The sequence below is a fragment of the Melanaphis sacchari genome, unplaced genomic scaffold, assembly GCF_002803265.2.
Source record: "Melanaphis sacchari strain LSU unplaced genomic scaffold, SCAv2.0 Contig2_pilon_pilon, whole genome shotgun sequence".
NCBI classification, from domain to species: Eukaryota; Metazoa; Arthropoda; class Insecta; order Hemiptera; family Aphididae; genus Melanaphis; species Melanaphis sacchari.
The window spans coordinates 2,808,136-2,827,333 of NW_020271173.1; the positions used below are offsets into that span (position 1 = coordinate 2,808,136).

At 22.8% G+C, this 19,198-nt stretch overlaps 1 protein-coding gene across 1 annotated transcript; it reads left to right on the forward strand.

The window, feature by feature from the left end:
• The first annotated feature begins 647 nt into the window (after positions 1-647).
• LOC112596080 (MATH and LRR domain-containing protein PFE0570w-like) lies at positions 648-19,198 on the forward strand. Its single transcript, XM_025341561.1, has 38 exons — positions 648-737; positions 816-887; positions 1,925-2,001; positions 2,100-2,201; positions 3,031-3,141; positions 4,110-4,202; positions 4,276-4,377; positions 4,555-4,749; positions 5,400-5,507; positions 7,030-7,086; positions 7,478-7,585; positions 7,755-7,949; positions 8,002-8,091; positions 8,152-8,253; positions 8,368-8,442; positions 8,514-8,597; positions 8,677-8,781; positions 8,851-8,952; positions 9,014-9,151; positions 9,221-9,313; positions 9,386-9,478; positions 10,106-10,130; positions 10,198-10,376; positions 11,262-11,393; positions 12,862-13,054; positions 13,121-13,346; positions 14,006-14,233; positions 14,312-14,515; positions 14,574-14,774; positions 14,858-14,968; positions 15,095-15,303; positions 15,368-15,574; positions 16,741-16,946; positions 17,017-17,111; positions 17,294-17,451; positions 17,524-17,772; positions 18,430-18,645; positions 18,845-19,198. The coding sequence occupies exons 1-38, from the start codon at positions 684-686 to the stop codon at positions 19,148-19,150; spliced, it is 5,301 nt and encodes a 1,766-aa protein (XP_025197346.1). The 5' UTR covers positions 648-683; the 3' UTR covers positions 19,151-19,198.

A 19,198-nucleotide genomic window follows, 5' to 3' on the forward strand; every position in this document is an offset into this window, starting at 1 on the left:
TACCTCTTAACGTGAACACATTCTATATCAATTCAATATATTATAATATGAATAATATGATGTATACAGTGAAATGTTGATTAACCACACGTGAATAATTATTTAGTCCGTTAATTATTCACCATACAAAATTGTTGTACAAATTTATTTTTAGTTTAATTTAATTTAGTTTTATCATTCGTTAGGTTCGTTTTATTTATGCACATTATTTAAATAGTAAAAAAAATTAATATTAATGAAAGTATGGTTCTTGCATAAAAGTTAAATCTATAATTTTATGTTAGGATAAATTTCAAAGATTGTTGTCTTACTTCAAGTTCATAGCTGAAAAAAATCAGGACAGGCCTAGGCCTCCTGGAACCACAAGCTGTTGTAATATTGCCTCCACAGTTAAAAATCTTGTGAACTAATGGATCTATGAGTATATATAAAAATTATACAAATTATAATTCATTTGAATAAATTCTCTATTAAAAATAAAATATGGGCTAGCATACTTAGTGAATTGTCTTGTGTATTACCTGATATCATTGATATTAATGATTTAATATTATAATTTTTAAGTATAAAGTTATTGTTTTTGTTTTTAGGTCTCAAGTTTCTTATGCCTATTTATTATATTTGCATTGATATAATGTTATATGCATATATTAATAAATATCTATAATAGTGTTTAATTTAAAATGGCAGAGAAAATGCCTAATGAAATTGTTATACCTTCTTGCTCAAAATGTGAAGTATGTATTATACTTAATTGATTATGTGATTAGACTAAAATGATACTTTATTATATCTAACATGAGTTTTATTCTAAGATAATTGATATGGAGTTAAATACCAGAAAAAAAGAAAAGAGATCAATATCTGAAGATGAAGATGAATACAATGTAAGTAGTTTTACTTTTTGATATAATTTGTACAATTATTTTTTAAATGTCGAAGAAAAATTGTTTTAGTTAAAATTTGTAATATTTTAATAATTTTGAGACAGTTTGAAAAATAAATAAATTTTAATTTATAAAAAAAGGGAGAATAGTAGATAACCATTTGTTATATATTAAGTGTTGACTGAGTAGAGTGTACCTTATTATTGAAGAAATGAAGAGTAAGTTCTTGTAATGTATAGGTTAAATTTTAATTCAATAATGAAAAATTACATAAAAAAAATGATCCTAAGAGTAAAACAGTTTGTTAGCCTAATAAAAAAAAATTATTTTATAAATAGATTAAATTAATTTTGACTGAACTATTGTCATTGAAAATACCATTATGTGTATAAATAGTATAAAAGTTACAAGTATTCACAATTAATATTTTTAAGCTATAACAAAACAACTAAAATCATTAATTCTATTTATTGTTTTTTTTGCCTTATTTTGAAATATGCTGATAATTTTCTACTTTTGACATAAGTAACGACTATATAGAATTTGCTATCAGAAACTACCCTTAAAGTAGAAATTCTAAACATTTTTATTATCTTAAAAAATGATAATAGACATAAAAATAAAAAAATAATAAATATATTAATACATACATTGCTCTGCTCAGATTCTAAAAAATGCAATGTATTATTTATTAAGTTTTCAATAATATTTGGTTTACTTAATAGTTTTAAATTAAAATTAAAAACATATTTTACTTATTTTTATTTATTTAAAAGTGTTGACGGTAATTAAAAAAAAGTTTCACATAATATACAAGTGTCAAATAGTACAAATTTCATAGAAAATTTATGAAATATTTAACTGAATTTAACTGACATTTGTTATACTTTAGTCATCACTATTTTAAATACAATTTTACTTGAAAATTAACTTTTAATTTTTTTAAACTAAAATTATTTTATTTAAGCATTTAAAAATATTTATTTTTTGTTAGTTACTATTGTTATTTATTTATTTGTACTATGTAAAAAATAAAGGATCATACAACTGAAACATTTACAAATAATAGAATGTTTTGCTGCAAGGATGATCAATCGAATTTTGTATGCACAAGGTTAGTATTATTTACTTACATTTATATTGTTTCTTGACTGAGTATTAAATTTATTTAAAAGTATTTGTGTAGACATTTAAGTATTATTTCATTTGTAGGACTTCTAAACAATCTCTGAGTGATGTGATCCAACAATTAACTCAACAGATTGAGCACATTGAAAAGGTTGCAAGTCAGAATGTCATAAAAAAGATTAAAAAGTAATTTAATTTATATTTTTATTTTAAATCAATTATAGTGAAACCTCTATATTATGGATAGCCATTGAAGAATTAAAAAATGCTCACTTTTGAGAAAACTATTACATAGTAGACATAATAACTAAGTGTCCTCTATAGAGAGATAATACAGAGAATTGGTTATACATATACATATTAATAATATACATACATATTATATACATATAATATTAATTTATTATTTATTGTACATATATGTATATAGTAAAAAAATGGTGTATAAATGTTTATAAACATTTTAATGTTTTCATACTATGTGCAGCACACTACTGATAACTGAACACATAACCGAACCATTTGTCATTTTCCGAATAAGAAAACCTTTAAAATAAGATAAAATATGAACAAAATGTATAAAAGATAGTATTTTTATTACTTAAAAATGTTCGATATGTACGTGTATTGTGTCTATTTATGAAAGGTAATTTTTAATTTTGGTACTAGTTTTTAGTGTCCACGTCCACTATTAGGAGTATCTACTAGAGGTTATAACTCCTATTATATGCATACATTTTTGCTGGGAAATTTAAAAGTGTTCACTATTGACAGGTGTCCATTTATAGAGATTTCACTGTATAACCATTTACATTATTTAAATTAGACTTCGTAAATAATCTTTACAGTAAACACATACTATATTTCATTCTAATGTGAAATTCATGTCTTGAATATATTTAGCTTTAAAAATAAACTAGACATTAATTTTGATTTAAAATTACAAAATACTATCTATTAAATAATTGTATATGTAATTAAGTTATAAAAATATTAATTTTTACCATAACTCTAGGAATGATGTAAACTATGATGATGAATTTATGTATCAGCCACCCAACAAACTAATTAAATATGATACTGAAACGAGTGAAGATTCCTGTAACTTGAATGAAAATAGTATTGGGTAATTATAATACATAAATAATTTAGAAATTATCTCATTGTTGTGTCCTGATGACAACGTCAATTCATATATCAACGCAGAAATAAGAATAGTTGATATATTAATTATTTAGTAAATCTTTATTTAACTTAGACGTAAATATAAAAATTACACTATTGTAAGTATAAGATATTTGTGAACAGTGTTACAATCTAATTCTAAAATGCTGTTAAGCAAGATTGTGAGTGTTGTTACGACTTGCTTCTGAACGTCTTGAATACCTCTAACTGTCTGGCAAGTTCTTGCTCAGGTTGCCCTTATAATGGTCTATACATAATGATAGTCGGCGGCGAAGGTGGTGACTTAATTGCTTAATTAAATAATACAATGCACATACCATTCGTCCTGGCCTCTCATTGTCTGTATCATTCCCCACACGGATCATGTGTCACCTTGTCATGAGAATACATGTGTTATAAGTTATTAATATTATTACATGGTCTGTAATATCATGTAAATGTAAACATTTTTATTATTATTAATAATTTATAAATAGGGCTTGAATCCTATATAATTGATAATTTTTATTGAATACATTTATGAATAGAAGAATATCTATGTATACATTGTTCTATATAATAAGGATTCCAAGTATGAGATCTTATGTTGTATAATTAGAGATTTTTAATAGTATTTGTCATGTTTTGTGCTGCTATTTCTATAAATTTGTGTTGAAAAGATTTATTTTGTATTTTTTAAAAATTGTAACTTTTTAGCATACATTAAAAATATACCTAAAAAATAATAAATGATAATTAATATAAAAAAACCAATCTTTATTTTTTTACTATTTTCTTTGTCAAGTATGTTTTACTTAATTTTAGTTTTTTCGAGTCATTATTAATATTCATATCAATTTAAAAATCTTTTAAGTTATAATATTAAAAAAAAAATTTACATTATTTTTATCTTAAAATTAATTTTTAAAGGTTTATCAAAAAAATTAACACAACAAAACATGCCAATAAAATGATTAAATTAGACAATAATATAAGTTTTCAACAAGATAATGATTTTGAAAGGTAATTTGTGATTTTGCTATCAATTATTTTACTACAATGTTTGGTTCTAAATGTTAATTATAAATTTTTGTAGAGATACTAAAAGTATTTCCAACGATGAGGTAAAAATGTTAGAATTATCATATAATTTTGATGATGAAGACAACACTCACATCAAAGTCCAAACTATTGAGGAGTAAGTTATTTATTTTAACTATTTTAATTTATTATTATATTGTGTGATTATTTTATCAAACATAACTTATTATTCCAACATTTATAAATGTTTTCAAAAATATTTTTATTGTTATTATTTTTTAAATTTGTAAAATAAATAGAAATTCTTGTAAAAAATTTTTTTAATGTATTTCAGTGTTTCTTTAAACAATCAAATTGAAAACTCTTTAATAGAGTTATCTAATAATGAAAATGAAATTCAATTGGAGATAAGATTGAATAAAAGTAATTATTATGATGAAGAGTCTATTGAAGAAGTAATCAAACAAACCATAGAAGATATCATGATTTCATTGAATTCTTCAAATAGTTGTTGTCTTGACCTTCCAAAGTAATTAAATTAAATATAAGATTATAATAGAACTTTAGTATGTACAATATAAATGGTTAAATCTAAGAAAGCTTTTATTTAAGAACTATCTAGATTGTGTAAAACAATCTTTTTTCAATATTCATTGAAAATAATAACATATCATTAAAAAAAAAAAATCCATGCATTATACTAACTAATTGAAAATGTTTTCATATAGTACATTAAATATATTAATATGTTTAATTTTGCAATGTAAATGAGAGTGTTAATGAATTTGAAAACATATTAAAGCCAGTTGATGATTCATGTATTAATGAGAGTTTAACCTGTCTTAAAAAAATAAACTTAATTTCTAACTCCAATACAGAATATAGTTTACCAATAACAGTTATTGACACTTATGAACATAAAAATGATATGTAATAATATTTTTACTTTATGTTCTAATTATTAGTTTATTTATAAGGTATAATTTTTGTATAGTGATACCTACAATGAAAGTATTTCTAAAGAAAAATTGATTAAGTCAAGAGGTGTTGATAAGAATATTCCTCTTGAATATGATCAAACGACTATATCACTATTAATTGAAAATAACATCCATAAAATGTAGTTATGTCTTAATTTTATATTAAAATAATATAATTATTTGTTTTAATTTTTACCAGAGATTCAAAAAATATTCCACCCCAAGTAGCAAAATTGAATATGCCAATTTTATTAAATGAAACAATTTTGGATAACAAGAAAAATTGTATTTCTACTGAAGATGACAGGTATTCATCTTCCATTCAATGTTCACTCCTAAAATAATTAAATTTCTTCAAACAATTTTTAATATTTATCTATTTTTCAAACAAAAAACAAAATTTTTTTTAGATAATTCAAATTTTTATTAAATATTTATATTATGATTTTTATTGTACGATAAATTTTTTAACTTGCTTTGAGTTATTTGATTTTTATTTTTAATGTCAATTAAAAGTTGTTTGCTGGGTAAAAATGTTTGAAAATTTAAAACACAAGAGCCTATAAAATTTATTCATACATCTATATAAAAATATTAAAATTACATAAGCACATTTTTTTCTTATATGCATTTAAAGTTAAATTTTGACAAATTTTAATAAAATAGTAAATACTTATAAACTATTTTATAATTAAAAATTGATAAAAATTTTTCATTTTGTGCTTAAGTTTAGAAAATTTTACTTAAAATTTCTTTTAAATATTTCATATTAGAACCATACAATTTGAAAGATGTAGGTATAAAGATAATTATTTTTATAAATATTTTAAGTTCCAATTCAAATAAAATTAATTGAACAACAAATAAAGGTATTTTGTTGTATTTGAAAATATTGTTTGTGGGAATTTAAACTTTCATGTATTTTTTAGTATTATGAAATTTACTATATGCAATAACATTTTTGATTTATTTTAAAATATTATTTATTTATAAGTACTATACATCTATTTTTACTAAAGTACAGTATTTATAAAAAGATATAATTTAACATTGAATTGTTTGAATTGATGTAATATATTAAAATATACCAAAAAATAATATATATATATAACATTTAATATATGAATGTTATTATAATAATTAAATACTTATAATATAGTAAATGCAATATTTTAGAAAAAATCAGTTATAATACTAAAAGTAAAACAAATATACTATCACTTGGTGATATAAGATAATAGACCATATCTGCTCAGAATCGTTTTTCTTATTCAATGATATATCTTTGAATTAAAATGTTATACACTTATAATATTAATTCAATACCTAATGTATAGTAGAGTGATACTTACCTTTTTTTTTTTTTTTTAGTAAATCAACCCTAAGGTTGGTTTTGCAATTTTCCGAAATTTCTCCATTCATCTCTATTTTCAGCTAGCCTCTTCAGCTCCTTATAGTTTGCTAGACCCGCTTCGGAAATCACCCTTTTGATATAAGACATTCTTGGTTATCCTCGATCTCTTTTACCATTCATCTTCCCTTCTATTATAATATACAGAAGCTCTTCTTCGTGTTTTAAGACATGACCAATCATATTCCATCTTCTACCTTATTATACTATTAAAATATTTATCAAGATTCTATAAAATATATTTGCAAAATAATTTTCTTATATTTTAATTTTTCGAAAATTTTGGTTTCATAAAAACTTATATCTAACAATGGAGTATTTAAAATGCCTGTTGTAGTATCTGACAATATAAATTATGACAGTTTATTAATAAAAAATAATGAAAGTTATTTTTACATTCTTCACAATTTTTTTCCAGGAATTTTCAGACTGATGATCAATTTAAATCCAATATGTTTTATTTTGGAACAGAAAAGTAATTGTATTTATTTCAAAACTTATTTATTATTTTTATATTAATATATGTATGTACTAAGGCAATAACTAATAGCTAAACTTAGTTTGTTGATGTGAGAAAAGTTCTAAATTAAGTATACAAATACATAAATAAAAAATATTTCATTATTATTATGAATAATAGTATGCAAAAAATCTATTTTACAAAATCCTTCTTTTATGATCTTGTATATCAAATATCAATGCTTATATTTATTGCATTTAGTTATTTTTATATAATTTGTAGTTAAATAAAAATCTAATTATCTTTATTTAAATTTGTAGAAAGCTGAGCTTAAGTTATGTAATTTATTTTAAATTCAATTTTATGATAACTAAATTAAATAGATTTAAATTTTTTTTTTATTTAGCTGTCGAGATGTTTCTTTCTACACTGTTCACTCTTTAGATGATAATGAAATGGATAATTGTTTAAAAAGTAATACCTCAATCCACTCAATAGAAACCAATGCGAGTTTGTAAGTCAATTAAGAAATTTTAAATTCATTTTTATGTTTGTACACAAAAGTTCTTTTTATTCAAATTTAAAAATATTAACTATTATGGTTTTACTCAAATTTATATGAGCATTCAATAGAAGTTGGTTAGCAACTCTTATTAAAATTATATTTTTAAAATATATTCCAGTGTTTCTTTAAGCAATCAAATTGAAAACTCTTTAGTAGAGTTATCTAATAATGGGAATGAAATACAATTGGGGATAAGATCAAATAAAAGTGATTATTATGATGAAGAGTCTATTGAAGAAGAATTTGAACAAATCATAGAAGATATCATGGTTTCATTGAATTCTTCAAATAGTTGTTGTCTAGACCTTCCAAAGTAATGTCTTAATTTTATATTTAAATAATATAATTATTCCTTTTAATTTTAGCAGTGAAGAATGTGAAGAATTTTTTAATAATGAAATTGAAATTAATAATAGTAAAGTGCTTCAAATTTATGAAGATGATTTTGATTTTAGGTAATATATTAATTAAATATTTATGTTCCTATTAATATAGTTTTATTTGCCCATTAGCAGTAATCCAATCAAACAAGATCATTTTATTGATTTAACTAAATGTCTTAGTGATGAAATCATTTTGGATGATGATTATATTAATGAGGAAATAAAGTGTAAAAGGTAACAACAAATAATTTATACTTTTATAGACTAATTTATATATATATATATATATATATATTATTACAACATTTAAAAACAAACTATAATTTAAGAAAATGAATCCTTTCTTAGGTCATTTGACAACATAAATTCTGAAACAAAAACTGGGAATAAAGAAATAACTCATTTTTCTGTAGATCAAAAAATGTAATATAATACTTTTTTTACTATTAATTAGTTAGTTTGAATACTAATTAAATAATTTTTCTGGTTTTTAGTGATTTTGAAGAAACAATTATCCAAAAAGAAAAATTGAATGAGGTAATTAAAAATGTAGACAGTCAAACAAATAGATGTAAAAGGTAAGATGATATTATTTGTAAAATAACAACCAATATTAACCTTAGAAACATTTCATTAACTATAAATTTCTTTTAAAAGTAATTCTAAAACTCTAAACAATCAAGAAAAGTATAATTTTGGTCCATCAAACATGATAGATGTTTTGATTGATGTAAATTCTCAAGATGGTTCTCAATCTAAAATGTATGATATTATATTAAAATTTAATTTGATGATAGTTTATTTTACAATTGTATATTATTTATCCTTTAGTAATGATGATGAGTATTACAATAAATATGTAAATGATAAAATTATGGTAGAAGATGAAGAGCATTGTTCATCTAAAATTAATGTTGAAAAAAGGAATATAAAGTAAGAACAAATAATAGCTTTTTTTAAACATTATTAATTTGAAATGTTCAAATTATTGCAGTATTTTTAAAGGATCTATTCATGATGAAGAAGAAACGCTTTCAAAGCTTAATAATAAAAAATATGAGTTCGAAGTGGATAAAAATTATGTAGATAAAATAACTGTATCTCAAATTTGTGATGATTATTTTTATGAAAAGTATTAATTTAATTTTTATCATTATGTATGTTATGTATTAATATTTTTATATTTTATGTTATATTGTAGTGTTTCTAAAACGTTTCTAAATGCAAATGATTTTTTGGAGTTAACGAGACATGTTTATAGTGAAAATACTAGTCTTGTTAATGAGGGTCAAAGGTAAGGATAATTAATTTATTAATAATGTAATTAATTATAGTTGAGTAATTTTATGATTTCAAATTTCATCAGATCAGACCAAGTAGACAAATTTAATATATCTACAAATTATGAAAATAATGAAACTATATTTATTAATAAGGACATTGATGAACGATGTGAAAGGTGAGAACAATTATTTTAATTCTTAAGTTATAAGTTTAAATAGATTTATTTAAGATTAATTTTATATTTAGGAATTTAGTAAATATCATTAAATATTTATCTGTTTATTAGTTATTTTTATTATAAAAATAGAAATATTTAAAGTATATAACCAATAAATTTGGCGTAAAAAATTAATAACCAGTATAATAGTATAATCAGTTTTATATGTCTTGAATAATTTACAATTTTATTTTTTTTAATAATTTATTATTCTTTAATGTATATTGTATATCAATCTAAATTAATTACATTAACTCAAGTACTAAAATTTTGTACCTGGTGGTTTTGTCAGAGTCTGAGATGAATGCTAAACACCTCAGTATTGACAGTTTGCCATAGGATCTTTATGAATGAATGATTACACAATTTAATAATAACTGCAATTTTGGCATTAGTTAAAATCTGTATAACTGAAGTAATTCTAATTTATTTAGTATAATCAAATAAATTAATTTAAGTTGGTATGAGACATAATGTTAATGAAAAAAGAAAAAAAATGTAAAAAATGTATTCGCAATAAATTAGTCTGTATTGGAAAAATGTAGGTGTATTGTATATTTATTTGGTTTTAATTTTGTATTGCAGAAGTTTGTCTCTCAATTCTACTGATGTAAGTATAATTTCCTTGTATGATGTCATGTGCAATTAATAATATTATATTATGTTAAACCATTTAGGCAAAAAAAATTCTTGAAATCTCTAAAAATGATTCTAAACACTCAGATGATTCTCTATTGTTAATGCCATCAAGCAGAGACTTGGTAAAATATGGAATAGAATGTGAATTTCATGAAAAGTCTATTTCTCCGTGTTTAAAGTTCAATGAAGTATCCAGAAATAACAATACTCTTATTAGGTAATTTATAATTTTTATTTTCTATTTATTCTCCACCTATGTTATGTGTATTTTGTAAATTTTTAAATTCAGTGCAATGAATTCTTATCATTAAACATGTATACATTTAAATTAATGGCAGCAATATATGCAATTAACTCATGTATTGTTGAGTACCTATATTTTTTATACTTCATTAAAGATTGAAAACACTGTAAAAAAAAAAATAAAAAAAAAAAAAATGTATGTAGGTATTATAATTTTAAACAATATACCATATACATAATAATGCCTTTTAAATAATTAAAAATAAATTTTAAGTAAAAATATTACATTAATAATTATACCTACACTTCTCAATATTGGGGTGAGACAGTAGATAGATTTATTTATTTTTTTAATATTAACTCTATTTAACAATGAAATATAACAATTAAATTAATTTTCCTATACTTATAAATTATTTAAGTAGATCTTGAATGTGCCTAATTGTTGAAGAAAATTTACCATTATTCATTAATAGAGATGATATAGTTTATAAATTAGTAGTCTAAAGACAACAACTATATACATAATATTATTTAAATATATTTATTATTTATAGGCATTTAAATATAATTTAGTTTAATTTTTTTAAATTTTTACTGTTCCTAGATCATTATATTTGTAATGTTTCTGCATTATTATTGGAAGCATTTGTTTTTATCTATTTAATTAAAATTAAATTGTTGTATTATATTTTCCCTGTTAAGAGTTATTTATGGCCTTTAGTAAAAATGTTTTGAAACTATTAAATTAAAGTTAAAAAAGGTTATTATAATATAATATTCATTACTCAAACTAAGGAATTGTTATCATATATGTGGATATCTAATTTACTAATTATTATTATTATTTTTTACTCAGTTCTAGTTCAGCAAAAGATTATGAGGACAATGTTAAATATTTCTATGACTGTGATATTAGTAGCATTGAAAATTCAGATGAAGAAGATAACATACTGTTGTCTTTTGAAAAAGATACTTCAATAGATAATTGGTAATATATTTTAGAAATATAGTTTTTTGTTTATATTTTAATGGAATAAGTCATTGGGCCTGATAAGTAGTATGCTGTAATTAGCTTAACAATATGTTACTGTTACATTCTCACTATATTTCATCTCAAGCCTCGAGACCAAAAAACTGATACACAACACATTGCCCACAATATACATATTTAATGAGTAATCCATTAAACTTTTGAGTTCATATTACTCTGAGCTAGCTTGATGAGAGTATAGGTGTAGCATTATAATTTTTTAGATCACCCTGGAATGAAATTAAAAATGGGAATTTAGTTGTATACATTTTTATTTTTAGTTTTTAAGTGTCACTTTGCCCAATGAATGAATTTTACATTGATATTTATGTATGTGTACATGTTTTTAGTAGATTGTAGACTAAAGTAATACAAATGGTTTGATCTTTAACTTAAGTAGTAGTTTCTGATAGAAAATTGTATCTTATGAGTACTCTTGAAGAGTTCAATGTAAAAATGCCTAAAACTTGTTAATATAATGAAGGGGAAAATAATTAAAAAAAAAATAAGAATTATTACCCAAAACCACTTTTTGACAAAATTCTTTTGTCATATTGTATTAAATTAATTATTATAGATAATCATCATATTGTTAATCAAATACTCTAATTATTTATTAGTTACTAGTTTGATTAGTTCTAGTTTTTTTATTTTATTACCTATTTCATAATTATATTTTAAATTTAAATTTTATTGACTTGAATCATAATATAATTTTTTAAATATTTTAGCTCTTTTTGTGTTATTTATATTTTTAAATGTTTGATATTTTTGATTCACGTATGATAACATTTTTGTTTTTGAGTAAAAAAATTTGAAAAATACATAAACAATATTTTTAAAAAAATCCATTGAAATCATTAGGATAAGTTAATAATTTCATAATTGAATTTGAAACATTATTAATTTTAACACTTATAAAATTTAATTCAATGTATCTTATAATTTCGATTTATTTGAATTTTAAATTTTGACAAAGTTGAATATTTACATATTGTGTAATTATATAATGGTTAGATTATTATGAAGGCAATGATATTTTCAAAATATATAGTTTCATTTCAAGGTATAATATATTTATACTATAAAATTTTTACACTATCATTTAGTAAGATTTTATTACTTTAAAAGTTAATAACACTAATATAATATAATATAGTATAGTTTTTAGTGATATAGACTGATAGACTGTTTCCTCTCAGAATTGTTTTTTGTATACAATGATTTATTATCAAATTTAAATTTAACTTATACTGAAGTGTACAACAGGTTATGTATTTATTTGCCCACATTTTTATATTTTAACTTAGTAAAATAAGCTATATTTTTTCAGTAAAATATATGTTTGGAATTAAGTTCAAGGTGCCTTCTTTTTTAATTTGTAATTCTAATAATTACTAATTGTGTTATTTGATACAATTTTTAGCATTTTTGTTAAAAGTCAAGACAAATCAAATGCAACCATTTCTACTAATAATGAACAAACATGTGATAATGATTCAAAAATTAAAGATTTAGGTTCTTCCATTGGGAGTTGTAATAATTTGAGTAATGTTGAGAAAACTCCTGCAGTTTCATTTATTCATTCACCTGGTCATAATCATGATCAGTACAATAAAGTAATATAATTATATTAAAATAAGTTTAAAATTGTAAACTTGTGAATGAATTAATTTATTTTATAGATTTTAAATATAAGTATGTCTAAGAGACAAATTTCACACGATAAATCTGAAGTTTTTATCTTCAAAAATGATGTTCAATATTGTGCAATGAATGCTAATGCTGATAGTGAGTTGAAAATGTTAAAGGATTCAAATGTGAATATAACTGCTAGCATTACAAAACCTAGTTTGGATGATTCAGCAGCCATTAATATGATTAAATCTGATAATTTGTGTATAGACCATGGTAAATTAAAGTATTAATATGATTAAGTTGTAAATAAAAGAGTTACTCTTGCTTTAGATGGTTTCTTGCTGAAGTTGCTGTTTTTTAACTATCCATTTTCCATACTTATAAATGTAAAAGCAACCTGTTTTTACAATATATTTTTCTTTATCTAATCGATTAAAATGCTCTTTTGATCAGTTGTCAATAAACTTCTATAATAATTGTTTAATTATAAAAATAGAAATTTTACTTGTTTATTTATATTGTTTTATTTTAACATATTTAATTGTGTTATGAAATGTCAACTGATAATTGAGTTTAATAGACTTTGAAATTTAGCGTTGTGCAATTTATTGGCACATTTTTTGTAGTGGTTTTATTATGGCCAGTTCTAGTGGTATAAAGCATAAAGTGCTATCAATTTCAGACAAATCAAACATTTAAAAAAAATATATGATTAGATTATGGAGAGAAAAATTAGAAATTATTGATAAATTAGAAATACACTTAATAATGATTAATAAATAAACAAACTTGATGTTTTAACTATCTAGATTTTTTTTCAATTCCTGTATAAGAAGCATTTTTGAGTTGGTCCCATGATTAGTGCCTTAAAAAAATGTTACTGTATTTATAAAACAGTTTACTAATAAAAAACAAAAAATAATTATCAGCAGGTAGTTTTAATAAAGAACAAAATTTAGAAGATTCAAACAAAAATCATAATCAAAACAATGAAAATAATTCAATTTTTGTGTATAATACACGTCAGGCTATAAAAAAGTCTCAAAAATCTTTTAAAAATAATGAATCTGAAACAATAATCAAATTCAATAGTGAGGAGATAACTAAAACAAATATAGTTCAATCTAGTTATTCCGATATAAATCAAAACAGCTTAATAAGTATGTATTACCTATTGAACTATCTAATAAGATGTATAATTTAAACTTAGACTAAGAATTTAAATTGTTAATTCTTAGGCGAAATTGACAACAAAAAAAAATTTCTAGAAGAAATCATTAAAAATGAAGATTTATTGAATAAATTTGATGAGAAATTGGATATGAATGAATCAGTTATCTCACCTTATATATCTCAATCTTTAGTAAAATCTACTAATTCACAAAATGCATTAGCAAAAAGAGCAGCTGCAAGTATAAATATTAATGCTATGAGTGAAAAAGGTAATATTTTTACTTATTCCTCCAGTACTAAATTAATGTAATAATTTTATTATTTCAGCCTTGTGTATCTATTTAACTCAACAAACAATGACATTAGATGTCTTAAAAATTTTACATAAGTCTTTAGATACATGTCCATCATCTGGTATATTGATGGAAGACCCAGAAGGGTTAACTGTGTCTCTCATGCCACATCAAAAACATGCTATTGCTTGGCTAATTTGGAGAGAACGTCAAGAGCCACATGGTGGAATTTTAGGTATATAGTATACACAAAAAGTATTTATAATAATTTACTCATTAATCATAATATTATATTAAATTGGTAATATTATTTTATAGCGGATGACATGGGTTTAGGCAAAACTCTGACTATGATATCATTGATTCTGAAAGAAAAACAACTTGGCAGTTTACTACCAACGGTATCTATTGACAACAGAAGTAATGATGGTAATATCTTATTAAAATTTAGTTATATTAATTCTCAGAGTACAATATTTTTCAAAGATATTAAATTTGTATCTTCTTAAAGGAAAATTAATGTTATTTTTCATATTATTTACTATGTTTTTGTAGTTTTAATTGGTGGGACTTTGATTGTTTGTCCGGCATCCTTATTGAGTCAATGGGAAAATGAATTTATGACCAAATTGAAACCAGAACTATTAAAAGTTGGCCAGTATTATGGAATAAATAGAAATATAGCAGCTATAGAATTGGCAAAAAATGATGTAGTAATGACATCATATAATTTAATAATGTGGGATTATAAAAAACAGAAATCTGTTAGTTAACATTTCGTAAGAATTATAAAAAATTGATTTTAGATAATAATCTTTCTAATTTTAGAGTTCATTGTTCCAAATTAAATGGAGGCGAATCATATTAGATGAGGCTCATCAAATAAGAAATAAAAAGACACAAACTTCTTTAGCGGTATGTAGTATGATGTCTATATATCGGTGGGCTATAACAGGAACACCGATTCATAATAAAGAAGCTGATTTTTACACTCTTCTAAAATTTATTCGTTGTCATCCATTTGATGATTGGCTAGTAAGTATAAAAATATATGTTTTTTAGATTATTAATTTTTAATTATTTATATAAATAAATGACAATATTAAAAACTACCTACATTTAAACAATTTCATTATATACCTACCCATGCACATTATAATTGAATTTTGATACTTTTTATGTGAATACATTATTAGTTATTAATTTGAGTCTTCACATAAACGACAAAATTTAATAAAACAGTTAATATTTTAGATATTTTAACCAGAGTGATGAATATATTAATTTTACATGATTTTTTTTTTTTGTGTATACGCGATAAGTAGTTAGATTAGACTTATATTCTGTTTACCAAGAGACTAGGATCACTTTGCATATGCAAATTTCATGAATGTGAGAGTTCCATCAGAAATCTTCTCTCCTTGACCAAACTATACATTGTATAATTTGTTTCTACTCTATAGAAATAGATGCTAAGTAGGTGGGTAATAACCTTTAGGTGTTACAGTAAGGAGGGAATGGCCAGTTATTGCCCACTAGGTAGGCAGTTCTGAACTCTTGTTAACAGAGTATACTTTGCACTTGAGAAATAAAAAAATCGTAGTATTTTTTCAAATTATTTTTTAGTTAAAAATTCATAAAAATCTTTCTTTTTAAAACACAATTTGAAAATTGAATAAAGTTCTTCATAAGTGGTTTATACTGAAACCAAAAAATCCAAAAAATATACAAACATAATTTTTATTTTTATGGACATTTTAATTTCAGATTTCCACAAAATTATATATTTAAACTGATAAATGACATTCATTATTTTGTTAAAGTTCAAAAACATTTAAGAAGGACAACCTTTTTTTGTATATTTTTATCTATACACATAATGATCTTTTCAAATTCAATTTCTTGGTCAAAAATTCTTTAATTGTTATATCAAAAAACAATACGAAATAAACTTACTGGCTATAGGCTAATAGACAGTCTCTACTCAAAATTGTTTTTTGAATATAACGATTAATCATTGAATTTAAATTTAACTCGCCTGTTATAGTGACTAACTCTATCCCTGATGTAAAGTAAAGTAATCCCTCTTTTTCCACCTATTAAAAAAAAATTTTGATTGTTTTCTAAGTTGAATTATTATATTATTTTTATGTGAATTTGAGAACTAGTTATAACAATGTTATTTTTTTTTAATTTTAAAGATTTGGAAGAGGTGGGTCGGCAATAACGACAATGCTGGTAAACATAGGCTATCCCTGCTTGTTAAAACATTAATGCTTCGTCGAACGAAACAAGAACTTTCCAAGTACACAACTTTCAAAATACCTAATAAAATAGTTCATGAAATTGAAATTGAATTATCAAAAGAAGAACGAAATGCTTATGAGAAATTACTGCAATTCTCAAGGTTTTAATCAATTTTAATGTAATGGAGCAATAGTAAAAAAAATAGTGACTAATGTTATTTATTTTTCCAGTAACTTTTTTGCTACTTATCTGTATGATAGAGTAGCAAAAGAAAAATTATTGGATTCTAGTACCAAAGTACAATGTAAAGTTCAAAATTTTCAAGGTAATTTGTTTAATTAGTTTTAAAATTATATTATTGTTTCTTTTTATTTAGGTGTTTTAAATGTTTAAGTAAAATTTTATCTATATATCTTTTTATGATATTTTTTGCAACATATTCTTCACGTGTAAACTTTATGTATTTGAATACTTGCATTATTAAAAAAATTGGTTATGTAATTATAGAACAAAGTCAAGATAAAGACCAGATCATCAAAGATCACCCTGAATTACTTGAGTTGTTCAGAAAATTTAAGAATATAGAAGAAATACAAACATATCATATACTAGTGTTACTTTTGAGATTGAGACAAATTTGCTGTCATCCAGCTTTGATTAATGGAGTGGGTGGTTTTAGTAATTTAAAATTTGTAAATAAATTTATTAAATATCCATTGTCTTTTTAATGTTTTTAGCCTATAACTGAAGAGAGTATTAAAAAAGATGTAGAGAATATTCCTGAAAATTTTAATGAGGATAGTGAATGCAATTTAACTAATAGTGATTCATATTATAATGAAAGCACCAAAATAGTTAACTGTCCAAAAATTATTGAATTATCAAGACTTATGAGTTGCCTTACACTAAACGAAGAACCTGCTAAGAAAAATCTTGAGTTATACAATGACAGTAACATTTTTCAAAAATCTTGGATTTCTACTAAGGTACAATTTTCAAATATTATCATTATACATAATATAATATTATATAAATGTGAACAGCAGAAATTTTGTACTTGTTTGTTATCGCCCTGCCACTCTTGTTTGTTATCATCCCGCTATAAATAAAATAAACAATATAATAAATAAATAAGTTTTATATTATATTATTAATAATTTAAAAAGTCCAGAAGTAAATATATACAGGTATAATATATGTATATTTGATCATAATTATAATGAATATTGGAGGCCAAAACTCTAATATATCTTTTAAGATAGTTACATATGTATCTTGTTCCCTGAGACGTGTTCTCCTCATAAATTTATGCCAAATACGTTTTCAGAAAATTTCTTTTAGTTTTCCCCAAGGCATTTTATTTATCCAGATAGTAGAATCCCACAACCTCGATGTGTGCCCTTATATCCAGATCAACAAAAATATAGGTATGGTTAACCGTATTATGTTTGAATCCTATTACAAGTTAGAATAATATAGATAATTACCCCAATCAACCATAGAATTTTTTCCCATATTAAGCTAAATACGATAGTTGTAGGAAGAATAATGGTATACTATAAAGCAGGGTGATAACAAATAAGTACCAGGAATTGTATAACTTTTATGTATGTTCTTATGTAATAATTAAACTATTTTCATAGATAAAAAAAGTTTGTGATTTGGTCAATGATAAAGTCTTACTTAACGGTAATGATGATAAAGCTATCATAATTTCTCAATGGCCAAGTTTTCTATATTTGATTCATAAACATTTGGCTCAGTATAATGCCAAGATAGAAATGTTTTCTGGAACAATTCCAATTTTAAAAAGGACTAAAATCATTCGTGAATTCAACAATCCTAACGGTGGACCACAAGTAATAAAATATTTAATTTTTTAATTTTGATATATTGTAAATATTTTAAATGTATCATTTAATATATTGATTTTGAGTTTTTGGAAAAGATAATGATAATTGATTAACTAATTTTGACTTTGTTTATAAATTATTGTGTACTAATGACATGCTGCTGTATTAGAGTTTGTATCTACATTTTATTTTCTTACTTATTAAGATTTTGCTGCTGTCACTGAAAGCTGGAGGTGTTGGTCTTAATCTTATGGCGGCTAACCATTTGTTCCTAATGGATGTTCATTGGAATCCCCAAATGGAGGCACAAGCAAGTGACAGAGTATACAGAGTTGGCCAAAAAAAAACAGTAAATATTTATAAATTTGTATGTAATAATACAATTGAAACTAGAATACTGGACATTCAGTCTCACAAATTAAAAATTGCTCAAAATTTGTTTGAGGGTACTAGTGATATTTCTTCCAAAATAACATTAGATGATCTGAAACAGATTTTTCAGTTCCAGTGAATACATTCAACTATTTTTTTCCTAGGGAATTGTGTTTTGTATTATTTA

Bases quoted from the DNA above. Each gene is read 5' to 3' on its own strand.
- LOC112596080 (XM_025341561.1), top strand. From the start codon at position 684: ATGGCAGAGAAAATGCCTAATGAAATTGTTATACCTTCTTGCTCAAAA. The intron at 3,142-4,109 runs GTAATTATAATA...TAATTTTTAAAG, and splicing joins TTGAATGAAAATAGTATTGG to GTTTATCAAAAAAATTAACA. The intron at 4,750-5,399 runs GTAATTAAATTA...AATTTTTACCAG, and splicing joins TGTTGTCTTGACCTTCCAAA to AGATTCAAAAAATATTCCAC.